The sequence below is a fragment of the Bos mutus genome, chromosome 10 (genome assembly GCF_027580195.1).
Source record: "Bos mutus isolate GX-2022 chromosome 10, NWIPB_WYAK_1.1, whole genome shotgun sequence".
Taxonomy (NCBI): Eukaryota; Metazoa; Chordata; class Mammalia; order Artiodactyla; family Bovidae; genus Bos; species Bos mutus.
This window is the reverse complement of record NC_091626.1, coordinates 71,190,715-71,208,963: the sequence shown is the minus strand read 5'-3', so window position 1 is coordinate 71,208,963 and position 18,249 is coordinate 71,190,715. Positions and strand designations below refer to the sequence as shown.

The window sequence follows — 18,249 nt, the reverse complement described above, 5'->3', positions numbered from 1 at the left end:
CTCAAGGCCCAAGGTCTTGGAGATAAAGGGGTGGAAAGTGGAATATGAATACAGGGAATTTGGGTGAAAAACTCATGAATGAGGCATGAAGGTGTGCTAGTAGGTCCTGTGGGGGGAGCACTGAGTCACCACAATTTCAGGGCCTGATGGTTGGAAGTATCCAGGGGAAATTTTCTGTGCTGAAAGGAGGGTGCTGGGTTCTGTGATCGGAGTCTGGACAAAAGTTGGGGTATGGTAGAGGTTTCTAGGAAGGTTTTGAGGGAAGGATCTAGAGTGCTGGGTTGGAAAAGATGCTGGGGTGTATTTAAGGAAAGGAGGGGCGTGGCTGGGGTGCCCATCTAGGGGACCCAGCCAGGTCCTTGGGTTCTGCACTGGGGTATTCTCTGGGACCGCGGGTGCCGGCCGGGGCTGCGGAGGTCTGTGGGTGGAGGTCGGCCGGAGGCCCGGCTGGGTGGCAGCTACTAGGTTGGTGCTCGGAGCGAGCCGCCCGGGGTTCCGCGGGGGGGCGGTACGAGCTCGGGCTGCGGGCGGGCGGGCTAGCCGGGGAGGAGGCGGTGGCTCCAAGAGGAACATGAATCAGCGGCGGCGGCGACGGCGGCGACGGCTGTGGAAGGAGCGCGGTGGCCCAGGAGCGGCCCCGGGGACCCCGCGTGGCTGACAGCCGCCGCGGCGACACAGCGGGCGCGGGTCTCGGAGCCCCAGCCCCAGCGCCGCCCCCCGGGCCGGCCCCCGTCCCTCCCTCGGCCCTCCTCCTCCTCCTCCCTCTCTTCCCTCCTCCCTGGTCGCTCGCGGGCCGGGCCCGGCATGGTGCGGCGTCGCCGCCGATGGCGCTGAGGCGGAGCATGCGGCGGTCGGGGCTCCCGCCGCTGCCGCGGCCGCCGCCGCCGCCGCTGCTGCTGCTGGCGGGTCTGGCGGTTCTGCTGCTCCCCGAGCCCGCGGCCGCAGGTAGGGGCTGCCCGGGGGGCGGCGGAGAGCTGGGGGCTGCGGAGGGGCGCGGCGGGGATCGGAGCCCGGCGACTGCAGCGGGGCGAGCCCAGGGCCTGGGCGGGCCGGAGATTCGAGCGGGGGGCTCCAAGCTGGAAGGCCGAGGCTCGGGGGCTGGGGAAGGGGACGCAGCGGTGGGTTCGCTCCGGGATCTCGGGTCAGGATCCCCACCCCCCAACTTTCTCGCGTCCGGGCTCTTCTAGTGGGGTTGTAAGGAAAGGAGTGGGGCTCCGAGCTGAGCGGTCAGCGGGGGATGTTAGGGACTGGCTTTTCCCGCCTCGATGTTCTGAGTTGTTTGTTCACCCCTCCCAGTCCCAGGGACCCCAGTCTGCTCGCCCCACACGCGAAGGTCCACCCTGAAGCCACTGGGGCTGGGACTCAGCACCCACAGGACCCCTACATCATGTTGGTACAGGGGCTTTCACAGTGCCCAGTCACAGAAAACACCTGGGCATACTCGAGTGCCTCTGCCTGCTCTGAGCTTCCTGAAACCCAGGCATGTTGGAGATGATGGACTGGGGCAGAGTTGCTGGTGTTTGCTCAGCCTTGTGTTCCCACACAGCCACTGAGGCATTTGCCTGTGGCTAGAGTGCTTCTTGCAGCACCCGGGATCCCTAAGTTCACACTACACACCCCTGGGACTGCCTGTCCTGTATGGGGTGTAAAGCTACCCGTCTTTGCCCTGTGACTGGTCCTGAGAAGGTGAAGGCGGTAGGAAGTGACACCGGGCAGAGCAGCAGCCCACCAAGCAGGTACCTTCTTTTCAGACAGCTTTCCCCGCTGCCATATCAGCATCTCAAAGGAGGAAAAGGAAGGGAAATAGTGACAGGAATTTACGAGCGGAAGAGTTGTGTGTATCTTAGGATCAGAGAGCTCAGAAATTTGCCTAGCATCACACAGCAAAGGGCAGGAAGAAGCTGGACTGGGTTTCAGTTATATGGATAGTTCACCTGCCCCTCTCTGCCTCACTGCTTAAAAACACACAGGAGGAGTGTGTGTGTGTGTGTGTGTGTGTGTGTGTGTGTGTGTTCAGTGGTAGTGTTCGAGAGGGTGGCCCCCTGTTGGTGTGACAGTAGCTCAGGGGTCTTGGGCTCAGGGCCCCTCCCTTCCCTTCTACCTCCTACCTTCCTAACACCCGCCCCTGCACACGTTCAGGTATTAATAGAGCGGCCGGCTGCCAGGAAGGCTGCCATGTGTTTGATCTGACGTGGTTTTGCAGCCATATGTTCTCCACTTCGGGGGAGCACCCCCTCCTTCCCTTCCTCCTTACATTTGCCAGAGGCGGGGGTGCAGGAGGATGCCAACAGCAGAGCAGGGTCTGGGCTGTCACCTTGGGTGGAGAGCTGGCTGCCTGTTGCACTGACTGGGTACAGCAGTGATTCCGAGGGTAGTACCTGCCCCAGGCTATGAGGGCGCCCCACTGTTGCAGCCTGGCTTGCTTTCCTTTTGGTGGTTGGGCCCGACTTAACATTGCCCAGCAGGGAGGCATGGGGAACCGGTCACTTCCTTACAGCTGGGAGGAACTTGGCAGTGGTAGAAATGGTGCCTGGAGAGCTTGTCGTGTTCCTTCCCACAGCCCTGGTTAGGCCACCTTCCGTCCCACACTGTCCTGCCTGTGCTGCCTTGGCCACTGGCTAGGAATGAGCCTTCTGACACAGAAACTAGGTGCTAGGAGAGGATGGGGGATATTTCCAGATGCAGGGTGCCTGTCAAGCAGAATGACACATTCTCTTTCCCACCTCTCAGGCCTGAAGCTCATGGGGGCCCCAGTGAAGCTGACGGTGTCTCAGGGACAGCCGGTGAAGCTCAACTGCAGTGTGGAGGGGATGGAAGAGCCTGAGATACAGTGGGTGAAGGATGGGGCTGTGGTCCACAGCATGGATCAGGTGTACATCCCCGTCAGTGAGCAGCACTGGATTGGCTTCCTCAGGTGCAGGACTGGGGGAGGGTGTGGGATGCCAGTCTGGGGGCATGTTGTGTTCTTGCCATGAGATTTGGGAGCTGAGGGCAATGCTGATGCCCAGAGGTCTGTGGTTTGGTTTTGTTTTTTAAATTCGGCCACCTGTGGCTACTTCCAGAAGTGGGGGAAGGCTGAACCCATTGAGTCTGCCCAGCAGAGCTGCCCCCCTTGACTCTGGGAGGCCCTGTGTCCTGTTTCCACAGCCTGAAGTCAGTGGAGCGCTCTGATGCGGGCCGGTACTGGTGCCAGGTGGAGGATGGTGACGAAACCGAGACCTCCCAGCCAGTGTGGCTCACGGTAGAAGGTGAGGAGGCAGAGCCACAGGGGTGTGTTGACCTGAGCAGGCGCTGTCTGCTAGGGACCACACCTATGCCCAAGGAAGCTCAGTGGAATCTGGGCGGCCGCATTGCCTTCTGGGACCCGACTGCACCAGACTCCAGGCCCAGCCCCTACATGCAAGACCTGGGGATTTGAGAGCCAAGGGGATGGACGGCTAGGACCCATCATCTATGGGGTGCAGTCGAGTTCCAGTTGTCTGACAAACAAGCCTTGAGCACCCATCTGGGGCTAGACCCTTTTCTGCCAAGTGGCCAGGCCAGGAGGGGGAGGACTGGGGGAGGGGAGGAAGGCTCCACAGCTGCAGGAGCCCAGAGCTGTTGAGCCCAGGAAAACAAAGTGACTAAGAAAGTAACAAAGGCCCCTGAATGGGATCTGGGGCTTGCCAGCAGAACTCTGCTAAAGCTCCCGCCCACTCCCCCTCCTTGTTGCCCCTCCCCCAGCTCCCCACCGTCTGCCTCTTCCCTGGCTTTGAGAAGGGCTGTTAGAGAAGGGAGAATCTGTCTCTCAAGGTTCACTCCCCACCTGCCTTTTACCCCTAGGTGTGCCATTTTTCACTGTGGAGCCAAAAGACCTGGCAGTGCCGCCCAATGCCCCTTTCCAACTGTTTTGTGAGGCCGTGGGGCCCCCAGAACCTGTTACCATTATCTGGTGGAGAGGAGGCACGCAGGTTGGGGAACCAGCTCCCTCTCCTTCCGTTTTAAATGTCACAGGTGAGCAGCCTCCGGAGGGGCTTTGAGCAGGGGTGGTGAGGCTGGCAGAGTTCAAACCTGCTTCAGTCACTAAGCTTGCTGTTGTGAGTGTCCAGAGTGCCTGAGAACGTGACCTACACCATTACTAAGCTCATTAGTCAGGTGTGCTAGACTGGCCGGGTGGGCTGATTTGTGGTGAGCCTGCTGTGTGTGCTTAAGGAGATGCTGGAGCCTCTTGCCTTTGTTCACAGCAGGCTAGTTCACAGCAGACTAGGCTGTGCACAGCTGGCCCTGGGAGGTGAATGTGTAGGACCAAGGGCACCCATCCCCCCCACCCCTCCCAAGGGAAGGAGCCAGGAACCAGCCCACGCAGAGCTAGGAGGAGTGTCTGGCAGACTTGTCTAGAAGACAAGTCTCAGGCTGCAGAGTTGGGGATAGTCGTGGAGCGGGGAGGAAAAGGGGGAAGGGGGAGCCAACGCACAGATAAATATACGAGCCTACTCGTCTAATGGCCCTTTCCAGAAAATCTCCAGACCTTTCCCAAACAACTGTATCTGGCCATGTCTCTACACAGTTAAACCAAAGCCACCATGCCTGCACACCCACATGGACCCCAAGATCCCCAGGCACACACCTCAGGCCCTTGTGAGGCTCGATTATGTGTGAAACAAAGTTATTGTTTCTGGTGGAGGCTTGAACTGGCCGAAAAAGATGGGCATCTGAGCTTGGTCTCATGTACTGCAAATTGGGAGGGATGGACACTGATTTGCCAAGTCCCTTAGGAATTTGAAAAGCGATGAACTGCAGAATCGGTTGGAAGTGAGGGCAGGTCCCGTTCGGGAGGCACTGTGTTAGAGCAGATGAGAAGGGAGGTCGGGTTCAGTTCTCTCTAGAAGTGCGTGGTTGGGACCCTCAGGCAGCCAGCTAGATAATAAGCACTCACTGAACTCCTACTCCACACACCACACTGTACTAGGCACCATGGGGGACCTAGGACAAAAGAAGGAGAAGCCATCGGTCCAGCCCCCTAGGAATTAGTATAATTGGGGAGACAAGACTCGTGCCATCAGGAGCAGAGAACTACTGAAAGGCAGAGAATTTGCAAATAGAACAATGTTTTGGCACAGAGCAAATACAGAAGGGCTCTCTGGAATGTGCAAAGGAGTGACCAGAAAAGGGAGGCAACTTTGTGCTGTCTGCCAGAGATGGGATGCCAGAGGTGGGGGGGGTGTCACATGTCACATTTCTCAAGTGTTTTACTGTGCACTTTACATATGTTACATCACTTGGTTCTCACAACTCTGCCATTCAGGAGATGAGAAAACAGAGCCCCAGCCTTGGGATTTATATCGCTGTCCCTATGGTCTAACCCTTTCTTTTGGCTGGAGGGTATTAAGCTAATCAGACCCAGAGCCTGGCTATCCCCCTTCCCCAATCCCAGACTGAGTGGGAGTTGATGCTCAGGGCATGCTAATTAAGGTTTTCTGGCCCCAGGGGTGACCCAGAGCACTGTGTTCTCCTGTGAAGCTCACAACCCAAAAGGCCTGGCCTCTTCTCGCACTGCCACTGTTCATCTTCAAGGTAGGAGGACCCCAGGAAGTGAGGGGCGGTGAGGCAGAGGCCCTCTCTGCAGGCTGTGGGTGAAGTTAGAATTGTTTGGTGTTCCAACTCGCCTCGGTCCTGCTGGGATCTGGGGGATGAGGGGTTAATTGGCATAGCTCCATTCCTAGTGGGAGCACCTGAGACCCTGCCACGGCTGCGATGAGAATAGAAACCTGACGTCACAGCAGATTTCCCATCTCAGAGCAGAGTCCTTAGGAGGGAACAGGGGACGGAGTTAGCAGGAGACGGTCAAGGCTCATGCCCAATCTTGCTTCTCTAGCCCCTGTGGAGGGAATAGGGGTGGGGGAAACAGCCTAGCAGGATGGTAGAGGCCCAGAGGGCTGCTGTGTACAGTGGGAGGGGTACAGAGGGAGAGAGCGAGCTGATGTATGCTCAGGAATGGGCTGTGGCTGCAGGGCCAGTTGCCTTTCACTGGTATCTCCCAAGGCCGAGATACTGTGTCTCCCACCCATCCACGGTCTTATCCTATTCCTTGATTAGACAGGGCTCTTGATTCAGGGAGAAGTGACCTATCTCCACAGCCTAGGCCCTCTCCCAGGTATGAGCAGCTATCTGCTGCTGGTTGCTTGGCTTCTGTATTACTGTGGTCCTGGGAGTGCTGAGTGGCCATCATTTTGGTGGGGGAACCCTAGGGAGGGACTCATGGCTCGACTCCCATACTCTCTCCCTTTCTCTATCCTTCTTGGGCACTGACTCTAAGTCCCCATCTGCAGCACTGCCCGCAGCCCCCTTCAACATCACAGTGACGAAGCTCTCCAGCAGCAACGTTAGCGTGGCCTGGATGCCAGGGGCTGACGGCCGAGCCCTGATCCAATCCTGTACAGTTCAGGTAGGCTGAAAGAGTGGGACAGGCTCTCCTGGCCATTCTCCTTCTGGCTGTCTTGGTGGCACTTTGTTGACAGTGGTATCACATTTACCTAGTCTTGCCCTCGGGGCTTGGACTCCACTATTCAGGTGTCATTCCCTTACCAGGAACAGCCCTGGCCATTGCCCCTTATCATAGGGTGCTCTAGCAAACAAGTGATGGCAGATCAGTTCAACCTGTGCATTCTTCAGGCTAGAAAACGGATCGGTAGATCAGACTGGGGATACCCTGGAAGAGTTTTACTTATGTGGGCAAAACCCCAAAGCTTTGATTTATTTGATGCCTGTACTCTCAAGCTCCACACCCCAACTCAGGCCTCAGAGGACAGGGGCCCAGAAGAGGTCCTGCACATTAGAGAGTGGGAGGGCCAAGTAAGGTGATCTAAAAATGAGGCAATGCCAGCTCGTTCGTTTTTGTCTGTTCACTCCGAAGTTATTTAAAGGGAACCTTTGAAACAGTTCTAGGCAGTTCTCCTGGGCAGCAAAGGGCCCTCCTGGGCAGCAAAGGCCCAGCAAAGGGTCCCCCTTTAGAGGACCCCACTCTGGCCCTCCTTTGGTGGCACCTCTTGCCCCTGGGCAGGGAATATATAGGGCCAAGGGAATATACCCGTCCAGCTCACCAGGACACCCCCTCCTCTTAAATCTGTCTGTTTCTGGGGCTGATATGGGGCTCCTCCCTGCTCCATCCCCTCAAGGATGGATCACACTAGGTACATGCACCCCTAAGCCCCAAGGATAGCCATCTGAGGGGGAATGGGTATGGAGGCCACTGTCCACACCCATGCACATGATGTCCCTCACAGTGCAGACCCTTGCCTGGAGGCTGGCTCTTCTCGTGCTGTCTCATTCAGGCTTGGAACTCCAAGGATTCAGAGAATTGTAGAAAAATGCAAACCTGATCTTCCGGGTTGTTTTGTAGCTTTGTTTGTCAGTATATTAAGATAGAAACTATTTTACTTAATAGCTGTTAGCTGATTTTTAACATTTAAAATCATATAAAATCATAATGTTTAGTCGTATGGTACACTGGATCTCCCCATTTGTACTCTTGCCCTGGGTTCCCAAAGTGTAAGGTGCAGGCCTGGTTCACGGTATCCCTAAGCTCCTAGGCACTTTGCCCTTGAGAAGCTCTGAGACTCTGGGCTGGCATTTATTTTTATTTTTTATTTTTTTTTAAGTCTTTTTTGAATTTGTTACAACACTGCTTCTGCTTTATGTTTTGTTTTTTGGCTGCAAGGCATGTGGTATCTTGGCTCCCTAACCAGAGATTGAACTGCACCCCCTGCATTGGAAGGCAAAGTCTTAACCACTGGACCGCCAGGGAAGTCCCTGGGCTGGCATTTAAACAGTTACTGGGTTGGCCAAAAAGTCTGGGTTCTTCTGCAACAACTTATGGAAATGTAAACAAACTTTTTTGCCAAATGAATACAAAGAGTGGTATCCACTGTAACATAATTATGCATCAAGCACAAAGGGGCATCAATTTTACTGAGTATTTGAGAAAGTGTTTCACAGAGAAAGTGATATTTGCACTGAATCTTGAAGGATGAGTTGGACTCCATTCTGCATAGGAAGAGCAGGTCATTTCCAGCAAAGGGAACAGAATTTGCAAAGACGTAGAGGTGTGGAATGTGCAGTGGGGGAGGATGGGAGGGGATGGGTTGCAAATGTCTGCTGATAGTTTTTTTTTTTTTTAATTGAAGTATAGTTGATTTACAGTGTTAATTTCTGCAGTACAGCAGAGTGATTCAGTTATAGATATATATGTTCTTTATTTTCTGCTACGATTTATCACAGGACATTGAATATAGTTCCTTGTGCTATACAGTAGGCCCTTGTTGTTTACCCATCCTATGTATACTAATTTGCATCTGCTAATCCCCAACTCCCCATCCTTCCCTCTCCCCCACCCCCCGCCTTGGCAACCACAAGTCGGTTCCTTATGTCTGTGAGTCTGCTTCTGCTTCATATATATATTCATTTTTGTTGTATTTTACATTCCACATGTAAGTGACATCATATGGTGTTTGTCTTTCTCTTTCTGACTTGTTTTGCTTAGTGTGATAATCTCTAGGTCCATCCATGTTGCTGCAGATGGCATTATTTCATTTTTATGGCTGAGTAATATTCCATTGGGTATATATGTATGAATGTATATATACACATACCACATCTTCTTTATCCATCCATCTGTTGGTGGACATTAGGTTGTTTTCATGTCTTGGTTACTCCACTGATAGACTTGAAGAGGCATAGGTTAAAGCCCCCAGTCATATCCATACCTATCCTACCTTCCATCCCATCTCACATGCCTAAGAAACCTCCCTCCCTTACCTCATTGATTTTCTGCTATTCTGTAGGTGACTCAGGCCCCAGGAGACTGGGAGGTTCTGGCTGTCATGGTCCCTGTGCCACCTTTTACCTGCCTGCTTCGGGACCTGACACCCGCCACCAACTACAGCCTCAGGGTTCGCTGTGCCAATGCCTTGGGGCCCTCTCCATATGCTGACTGGGTGCCCTTTCGGACGAAGGGTCTAGGTAAAGGACTTACAGAGCAGAGTACCTGGGCAGGGATGGGCAGGGGCGGGGCAGTGTCAGCTCCAGTTCTGAATGGAGTTGATTGAAAGAAGGTTACCTGAGAGTGGGGATCATACCTCAGTCAGCCAGCACTTCACTGAGTGCCTGCTGCTTACCTGTGAACTGGATAAATCCAGCCCCCATCCAGCAGCTCTAGTTCTAGTGGGTGGAACAGACAAGCAGAAAAGATTGGATAGTACGGTGGTAAAGAGTGCCCTAGGGGGCTCCAGGAATACCTGGTACAGAGATCTGAGGTCTGAATGAGAAGGAAGGACCCATATTTGGGGGGAAATCCCTGCAGAGAGGGCGCAGTGACCCTACAGCACAAACGTGCATGGAGTTCCTAGCAATTGGAAGGAGGCTGCAGGGCTGTGAGGAGAGGAGAGTGAAGGATGCCACTGAGGAGCAACCAAGGGGATGAAGAACAATACCCTGCCTCGCTGGGATGGTCCGGGCCTTGCCATTGCTCGCCCTTACTCCCCAGGACAGCGGGTGACAGCAGTCAGCAATGGCAGACAAACTGTTCCCCCACCTGTTGCTCTTGGAGCAGTTTAGTTCTACGGAGCCGGTTCCGAAGGCCCACATGGGCTAGTGATGGTGCACAGGCAGAGCAGGGCTCTTAGCAAGCTTCTCTCTTTGGGAACAGCCCCAGCCAGCGCTCCCAATAACCTCCGTGCCATCCGCACAGACTCTGGCCTCATCCTGGAGTGGGAAGAAGTGATCCCTGAGGGCCCTTCAGAAGGCCCCCTGGGACCCTATAAAATGTCCTGGGCTCAAGACAACGGTACCCAGGTAAGGGAAACTTCCACTCTCCAAGTGCGCTAGAGTCAGCCATCAGGGCTCCGAGGCCCTTCAAGATTCAGGTTAGTGGTCCTTGGTGAGCCTGGGGGCCGTGGTGGGCCTTCCACCACCCCTGGGAGTCTACGCCGTCCTGCCCTCCTCTGCAGGCTGCATTGTTCATTGGAGTCCATCTTCTGTTAAGACTGCTTCCAGTGTCCACTTTGAAAGTCAAGCAGGAAGTACATTCCTGCACAAACCAGGGGAGGACACAGATAAGGCCTTCTTATCCTCTTCCACCCCTCAGTTCCCTCCCATCCCCCACCCCTGCTTTCTCAGACTGAGCCTTGTTTGTGTTCAGGAGAGGCCTCTGCAGCCTGCAGCAGGAATGTGATGACTCCCAGCAGGTTGCGTCCCTGCATCCCCTGAACCCACAGTGTTCCTAGCCGCCCATGATCCTAGTGAGATCTTTTTCTGCCTTCAGGCCCCACCCAGCTGGAGCCTTTTTCCTCAGGCTCAGTGTGGGATGGGGGCTTTTCCTGGCTGCAGGGTGAGCTGACAGTGGAGGGGACCAGGGCCAACCTGACGGGCTGGGATCCCCAGAAGGACCTGACTGTGCGTGTGTGTGTCGCCAATGCAGTTGGCTGTGGGCCCTGGAGTCAGCCACTGGTGGTCTCTTCTCATGACCATGCAGGTAAGGCCTATAAGGGGAAGGGGCCACGGGATTGAGGCTTTCCAGGGCAGCCTGGACTGATGGGAGGAGATTGGCAGCACCTCCCCTCCTACGAGGCCCGAAGACTCAAGAGTCAAGCACTTGAGGCCAGGGTTGTATCTCATCCTCCATCCCCATGCCATGCAAGCTAGCACAGAAATGCCTGGTCACACTGTAGGTCCCAATAGCCAGGGCCTGTGGCTGACAGAGTAGGAACTCTTGGGTCTCCCTTTGGAGCCTCTTTCCACTCTGCTCCCTTCCTGACTGAGAGGAGCCGTTGGATCAGGCTCAGTGACCCTCATTTACAGATTCTAAAGGGCCTGCGTGGTGTCAGCCCAGCTCGTGCTACTGCCCCTGTCTCCCACAGGCCAGCAGGGTGCTCCCCACAGCCGCACATCCTGGGTGCCTGTGGTCCTGGGTGTGTTGACAGCCCTGGTGACGGCTGCTGCCCTGGCCCTCATCCTGCTTCGAAAGAGGAGGAAGGAGACACGGTTTGGGTAAGGGCTGGGGACATGGAGAGAAAAGCAGGCACTGACTGAAGACCGTGGAGCTGACTCCAAGTCCTGGGTCTCCTTTTAGGCAAGCCTTTGACAGCGTCATGGCCCGGGGGGAGCCAGCTGTTCACTTCCGGGCAGCACGGTCCTTCAATCGGGAAAGGCCTGAGCGCATCGAGGCCACACGTGAGTGAGTGGTGGGGAGTCCTACGAGGAAGGGATGGGCTGTCTTGAACCTGCACCTGCCTTTCTCTTACTGATTTGACCAATAGGTTTGAACCTTGCTGAGTCCTAGGCACACCATGGAAAAAACACGTAGACCTATCCTGAGGTCTCCGGCCCAGCTGTGGGGGAGCTAAATAAAGCTCATCTCTGCTTTGAGGGTGGCGTCTGGGGTGGAGGAGGCAGACTGAGTTTTGGATCAGGACCAGAGAGGTCGCTCCCTTTCTTATGGCCTCCTCCCCGCAGTGGACAGCTTGGGCATCAGCGACGAGCTGAAGGACAAGCTGGAAGACGTGCTGATCCCGGAGCAGCAGTTCACCCTGGGCCGGATGTTAGGCAAAGGTGTGTGGGGCTGAGCAGGGACTGGCCTGAGCTGCCAGGGCTGGGTGTGTCTGCTAGCTTCCATGTCACTCTGGGGCTGTGGATGTAGGTCAGCTCCTATGAACAGGATATGCTCATAAACTCCTGGCTGCTGGACATTTAGGGGAATGGAGGCTGGGGTCGAGAAAGGCTGAGGTGTCATCACTCCTAGCTTACTTTGTTTTGCTATGAATGAGGGAGCCTCCTTCAGTGGCCCCAGAAAGTGATACTGTGTCCCTATGAAGGGTCACTGGGGAGGTGGGGGGTGGGCAGGAGGTCAAGGGGACTCACCATTGTTTGGATCGGTTCCTAGGAGAGTTTGGTTCAGTGCGGGAGGCCCAGTTGAAGCAGGAGGACGGCTCCTTTGTGAAAGTGGCTGTAAAGATGCTGAAAGGTGAGTGGAGAATATCACTGTAGTGGAATGAGGGTGTCACTTGGGAAGTGAAAGGGGGCTGATTCTGAAGCAGGCTCTGCTGGGCCCCTAGACTTTCCAAGATGTGTTAGTCAGCAGTAACTGGGATGCTTTCTCTGCCACGTGAATAATTCACAGGCATAAACCCACACTCCTTGGTGCCCCAGCCTCTGTCCTCTGCCTCAGCAGTGACTATCCTCTGATTTCACTTGGGGTGACTAAAGCTGTGGTTGCTTGAGTGGTTTGGCTGTCCAAACCAAAGAGAAGGCATGAGCGAGTGGAGATGTTGGACAGGCCAGCCTCCTGCTCATGACCAGACTGTTTCCCCGCGCCCACGGTGGTCACGTCTCCCTCCTTCCCTCCCTCCTTTTCCCCCAGCTGACATCATTGCCTCGAGCGACATTGAAGAGTTCCTCAGGGAAGCGGCTTGCATGAAGGAGTTTGACCACCCACACGTGGCCAAGCTTGTTGGTGAGTCCCTTCTTGGGGGGAGGTAAATGTAAAATGAGGCTAAAACTGTGCTCCCCCAAGGTGCTAGGGCAGCCTGTGGGGAGAAGCTCAGACTTGCCTGGTGAGTAAGCAGACACCAAAATAGCAAGGAGGGGCGTGGCTGAAATCTGATCAGGCTCCAGGTAAGGAGCTCAGTTTGTAGACCCTGTAGGTGAAGACTGCTTGTGTGAACAGAGGAAGAGGAGACAGAGAAGATGCTCCAGAGATTCAGGGGCAGCCAGAATGACTCCTGGGGAGTCACCAGGCCAGTGTGGAACTTATGGGGAAAGAGGTAGCAGAGCCAGGGCTAGAGGTAGGACCAGCAGGTAGGGACCCAGGCCGATGCTTGGACTGTCCCTTGACATTTATGTGCCCCGCTGACTCTCCCTTGTCCCCAGGGGTGAGCCTCCGGAGCAGGGCCAAAGGCCGTCTCCCCATCCCCATGGTCATCCTGCCTTTCATGAAGCATGGGGACCTGCACGCCTTCCTGCTCTCCTCCCGGATTGGCGAGAACCCCTTTGTGAGTGCCTGGGGTGGGAGTGGCCAGGAGTTGGAAAAGCACAGAAACCCTGGGAGAGAGGTTGGCTTGGTGGGCAGGGCCATTTGAGTAGGCTGGGAGAAGGTGGTCTCTAAGTCTGACCTTTATTGCTAACAGGCTTCCTTCTCCCTCACAAGTCCCCACTGGGAATTGAGGCTTAGCCAGGCCCCTTCCTGGGAGAGGAGCCCTGTGGGGCCCCAGATTGGGACAGTCTTGACTTTTGGGTGCTCTCCCTCAGGTTTGCCAAAGCTTCCTTGCTCTGGGAAGCCCCTCCACCCGCTTCCTTTCAGCCATTCTGAGGACAGTTGTTATGTTTCCTGGTCAGGGAATCCCGTTCCTCCTGCCCTGGCTAGGTCTGTCCTGAGCTTGCTGTCCTGTCTGCCCACCAGAACCTGCCGCTGCAGACCCTGGTCCGGTTCATGGTGGACATTGCCTGTGGCATGGAGTATCTGAGCTCCCGGAACTTTATCCACCGAGACCTGGCTGCTCGGAACTGCATGTATGTGAATTCTGGGAGGATTCGGGTGGGAGGCAGGAAGCAGTACCAGGAAGAACTAGCCCCCGCCTGGGACAGTATCTGCTCTGTGAGGAGATGGCCTGGGGACAGAGACACCCTGGATTTAGTAAGGCTGCGGCCTGGTGGAAGGCTGACCCCATCCTCCAACCCCTCCCAGGCTGGCAGAAGACATGACGGTGTGCGTGGCTGACTTCGGACTCTCCCGGAAGATCTATAGTGGGGACTACTACCGTCAGGGCTGTGCCTCCAAACTGCCTGTCAAGTGGCTGGCACTGGAGAGCCTGGCTGACAACCTGTACACTGTGCACAGTGACGTGGTGAGCAGGTGGCGGCGGCAGTACTGTGGTTAGCGTGTGGGTGGACCTGGAGCCTCTCCGAGGGCCCAGCCCACTCGGCCCCCAGCCTGAGGCCCCTGAGCCCCAAGGTGTGCTTGCTTGGAGACTGCTTGGCCTAGGAGGCCTAGTGACCCCTGCCCCCAACCTCGTTCTGTCCCAGTGGGCCTTCGGGGTGACCATGTGGGAGATCGTGACCCGTGGGCAGACGCCGTATGCAGGCATCGAGAACGCGGAGATTTACAACTACCTCATCGGCGGTAACCGCCTGAAACAGCCTCCGGAGTGTATGGAGGACGTGTGAGTGCCCCAGGGAGGGCGTTCTGGGAGGGGACAGGTGTTTGGGGTTTCGGCTGCTGGCTACCACCACACCTGCTGTCCTGGTGGAGGCTGCCATCCTCAGCTGAACTTTTGTGGAAATATCCTTGTCGTTAGAAGCGAGTCTGACTTCTACCCCGAACTTTCTTTTTCGTCTACGACTCCTGTTTTCTTTCTCTCCTCCTTTATCATCCTATAGTTCTTCCTGCAGCCTTTACTGATTGCTCATTTTCTCCAGATTCCGGGGAGAACCAGGAATCCCCCCCAGGGGCAGAAGGTCCAGGGTTGGGCAACAGTACGTGCAGGTTCCCCTGTTAGCGTTCTCCACTCGGACTCCTCCTCCAAAGCTGAGCGCTCCCTCCCCCTCCGGGAGTGCTCCGTGGGGGCTGGGAAAAACTGCTGCTCCATCGCATTCCTTGCTTGACAGGGAGGGGGCGCTGGGGGCGGGAGGCTGGGCTCCTTTCTTATCTGGGCCTCTGCTCTGGGGGAGTGAAGAGACCTAAGATAACAGACTGCAATCCCGGGGAGAAGGGCACTGTCTTCCCTGCTTTTTGGAAGCCTGGAGCCCTTGGGAGTGGGGCGGGATGGTGATACACTTGCTACTCGGTGGAGAGTCATGAACCCCTTGTGACTAGAACACAGTATCGCTAACATCAACTGGCTACTTCACAGGCATTCTTTCAGGTAATCCTCCTCTAACCCTATGAGGAAAAGACTATTATTATCCCCATTTTGTAGATGAGGAATTAGGATTAAAGAGGTTAGGTAACACGACCCATGTCACACAGCTATTAAGTGAATAAGTTGAGACTTGAACCTAGATCTATGTGATTTCAGAATGTGCTTATGAAACATGACCCCCACTATGACTTGTCTATTCTAGTATTATTCTCTCATGCCATGCAAGCCAGAGATTCCCTGGGCCCCCAGAGGACCTTTGCACTAGTACTAGGGGATGGGAGGCTACAAACCTATTTCCTGCTCTGGGGTTGGACCTCCAGAGGTCCAAGAATGGAGACAGGCAGAGGAAGACTCAGCCTGAGTGGTGGGATCCTCTTTCCTCTAGGGTAGGGGCTTTGAAGGACCCTGAGGCTGGACTGTGGGAGAGAGGGAAATCTGAGTGCACAAACCAGGGCTTCCCCATCAGCAGAGCTCAGGGGTCAGAAAACTCTGGTCTCCCAGTGGCTGCAGCCTGCTTGGGCGTCTGAAGTCACAAAGGCTCTGCTGGGCAGTGGGGACCAGGCCCTGGCTTAGTGTCATGCAGGACTGAAGGTAGTGTTGTTAGTAGGGGGTGGGCAGGAGCTGGCCTCCCACCAGGCAGCCCGTGGACAGGCGCCAGTTGGCTCCTGGCACGGCCTTGACAGTGTAGCCCAGCCCAGCCACATAGCCGTGGCCTGGACCATTCCCACGACCTATTCAGTGTCTGGCATGATTTTCCCCCATCATTGGAGGCCCCTGTCAGGAGGCCTGGTATGTGGGGAGTGTTTGGGGCTTTTATTGTGGGCACAGGCAAGAAAGTCAGGCATTTGCTCTTACTAGATCTGGTCTTAGCCCCTTGCTGTTAAATTTTTTTTTTCCTTCAGCATGAGGCATTCCCTGGGAATAGGAATAAGACCTCAGGGAATCTATAAAGCTCTTAAAGTTGTACATAAAAAATGTTGCTGCCAGGGAACGGGCTGGAAGCTTTTCTGATTCTCAAAGGTGTCCATGAATAATGAGGATTTAAGACCCCCTGAATGGATGAGGATTTAGGACAAAGGGTGAATGCTCAAATCTCACTCCCCTCCAAATAACCCTGACTCCTGGGTATGTTTCACAGGACAAAAACACTCCTACCACCCCCTCCCAAAACAGCAGAAGAGGGACTCCAGACCCTACCCACCTGGTTTCGTCACTTTCTACCTGTGTGACCTTAGTCAACGTTCTTAATCTCTCTGTGCCTTTTTTTGAACATTGGTAGGGTAGGAATCATTTATTTCATAATATTGTGAGAATTAGTAATAAATATAAAATCCTTAAAATAGTGCCAGACACACAGTAAACCCATAGTGCCAGTAAACAGTGCCAGACACACAGTGTTTGATTTATATATATTTGACCTTGCCATGTGGCTTGCAGGATCTCAGTTCCTTGACCAGGGATTGAATCTGGGCCACAGTAGCGAAAGCCAGAATCCTAACCACTAGGCCACCAGGGAACTTCCACAATCACATCTTTTTAAATTGTGGTTTCATATAATAAAGGGGCCTCTGCTTTTGAGAGGAGGACCCTTCTTCCCCTTTCTCTGGCTCCTCACTCCCTCCCCTCACCCTTTTCTCTGTCCCAGGTATGAGCTCATGTACCAATGCTGGAGCGCCGACCCCAAGCAGCGCCCGAGCTTCACTTGTCTGCGAATGGAGTTGGAGACAGTCCTGGGCCGCCTGTCTGTACTGTCCGCCAGCCAGGACCCCTTGTACATCAACCTTGAGGGGGCCCAGGAGCCTACTGAGGGAGGCGACCTGGAGCTGCCTGGCGGGGACCAGGCCAGCAGCGGGGCGGGGGATGGCAGTGGCCTGGGGGCCGTGGGGGGCACCCCCAGTGACTATCGGTACATCCTCAGCCCCGGGGAGCTGACTGAGCAGCCTGGGCATGGGGAGCAGCAGCCAGAGAGCCCCGTCAGTGAGTCTCAGAGGCTGCTGCTGCTGCAGCAAGGGCTACTGCCCCACAGTAGCTGTTAGCCCACAAGCCAAGGGCATCCGGGGCCACGTGGCTGGCTCTGCCGGCCGCTGTGCTGGCTGACTAAGCCCCGTCTGACCCCAGCCCAGGCGGCAAGGCGTGGAGGCTCCTGTGGTAGCCCTCCTGAGCTGTGCTGGAAGCCTGGACTGACCAATCACCCAATCCCAGTTCTTCCTGCAAAACTCTGTGGCCAGCCTGGCATCAGTTCAGGCCTCTGCTGGGTGGAGGTGGGCCAGGCCTGGTTGTCTAAATGCAGGCAGCTGGCAGAGGGGGGTGGTTATGTTTCCATGGTTACCATGGGTGTGGAGAGAAGTTGGGGCCCCTACTCTCCCAGCTGAGCGGCCCTGCGGCTTCAGTGCATGCATTGAGGCGTCTCTGTCCTGAGGGCCCATCTGTGTCTGTGCTTGGGGTTTAAATACCTAGGTTTGCCCCTCCTCACAAAGAGATGCCCTTGTATTATTCCCCTTTAGGTGAGAATTGGTAAGGGATTGGTACAGTCGGGTCCCAAGCCCCTGTAGCATGAGGTAGTGGGACACTCAGGTCTGAATCGTTGTCACCTTCCCGGTTACCCATCCTGTCTAGGTCAGGAGTAAAGAGCAGCTGAGCAGATCACGGCCAGGAATGCTGAATGACATGGGCCATCCTTTGCCCAGCTTTTAAAGGCAGTGCACTGAGGAGCTGGGCAAGAGGAAGGGATGCTGTGCCCAGGAATGAATGAGGCCAGAGAGGAGTCCAGGAGCCCCTCTTCACGCCCTCCTGTCTGAGCATGCTACCATATCCCAAAATATCCCAAGACTAACAAAGGCAGCTGTGTTTCAGCCCAGTCCTTCCATGCAGCATCCCTTAGTTCCAACTTTGCCTCTAACTGGAGACCCTCTTCTGTTCCATGTCTCCAGAGATGGAGAGAAAATAGGCCTGGTGACTGGTGTGGCTGAAGGGGAGTAACTGGAGCCTAGACCCCAGCCCTGACTAGGGAAGCCTCTGGGAGTGCATGGGGCAGGCCCTTGCTGTTAGGGACTTTTCCAAGCCGTTAGATGCTGTTTAAAAACAGAAATAAATTGAAGACTAAAGACTCAAGGCTTTGTCTCTTAAATGTTTACTTTTCTTTCCAGATCACAAAAATGAAGCATCCCTGCAGAGAGAAAAGTCTGAAAAGACATATGCTAAAATATTAACAGCTGTTATCTTTACATGATGTCATTAAGGGGATTTTCTTTTTCCTTTATGTTTCCCAAGTTTTCTGCATTGAGCACAAAATGCTTTTGTAATTACAGACAGTCCCAAAGAATCTTAAAGATAATACATAGTTAGAGATAATTAGGAAAAT

General features: G+C 54.9%; 1 protein-coding gene across 3 annotated transcripts; it reads left to right on the top strand.

Moving 5' to 3' along the window:
- Positions 1–580: 580 nt before the first annotated feature.
- On the top strand, positions 581–17,999 carry TYRO3 (TYRO3 protein tyrosine kinase). Of its 3 annotated transcripts, XM_070378197.1 has the most exons (20): positions 811–945; positions 1,297–1,736; positions 2,731–2,914; positions 3,148–3,248; positions 3,823–3,993; positions 5,467–5,553; positions 6,309–6,424; positions 8,820–8,997; positions 9,683–9,828; positions 10,363–10,507; positions 10,893–11,022; positions 11,105–11,205; positions 11,488–11,583; positions 11,915–11,995; positions 12,392–12,484; positions 12,901–13,022; positions 13,430–13,539; positions 13,715–13,874; positions 14,053–14,189; positions 16,534–17,999. In XM_070378197.1, exons 3-20 carry the CDS (start codon positions 2,742–2,744, stop codon positions 16,922–16,924), a joined length of 2,538 nt encoding a protein of 845 aa, XP_070234298.1. In that variant the 5' UTR covers positions 811–945; positions 1,297–1,736; positions 2,731–2,741; the 3' UTR covers positions 16,925–17,999. The 3 variants fall into 3 exon arrangements, with proteins under 3 accessions (XP_070234300.1, XP_070234297.1, XP_070234298.1); XM_070378199.1 differs by lacking the exon at positions 1,297–1,736 and having other exon boundaries at positions 581–945; XM_070378196.1 differs by lacking the exon at positions 1,297–1,736 and having other exon boundaries at positions 678–945; positions 9,725–9,828.
- Positions 18,000–18,249: the final 250 nt, after the last annotated feature.

Excerpts from the sequence above, each read along its gene's own strand:
- TYRO3 (XM_070378199.1), top strand. The coding sequence starts at position 825 with ATGGCGCTGAGGCGGAGCATGCGGCGGTCGGGGCTCCCGCCGCTGCCG. Across the intron at positions 946-2,730 it reads CCCCGAGCCCGCGGCCGCAG|GCCTGAAGCTCATGGGGGCC; the intron begins GTAGGGGCTGCC and ends CCCACCTCTCAG. Across the intron at positions 8,998-9,682 it reads CTTTCGGACGAAGGGTCTAG|CCCCAGCCAGCGCTCCCAAT; the intron begins GTAAAGGACTTA and ends CTTTGGGAACAG.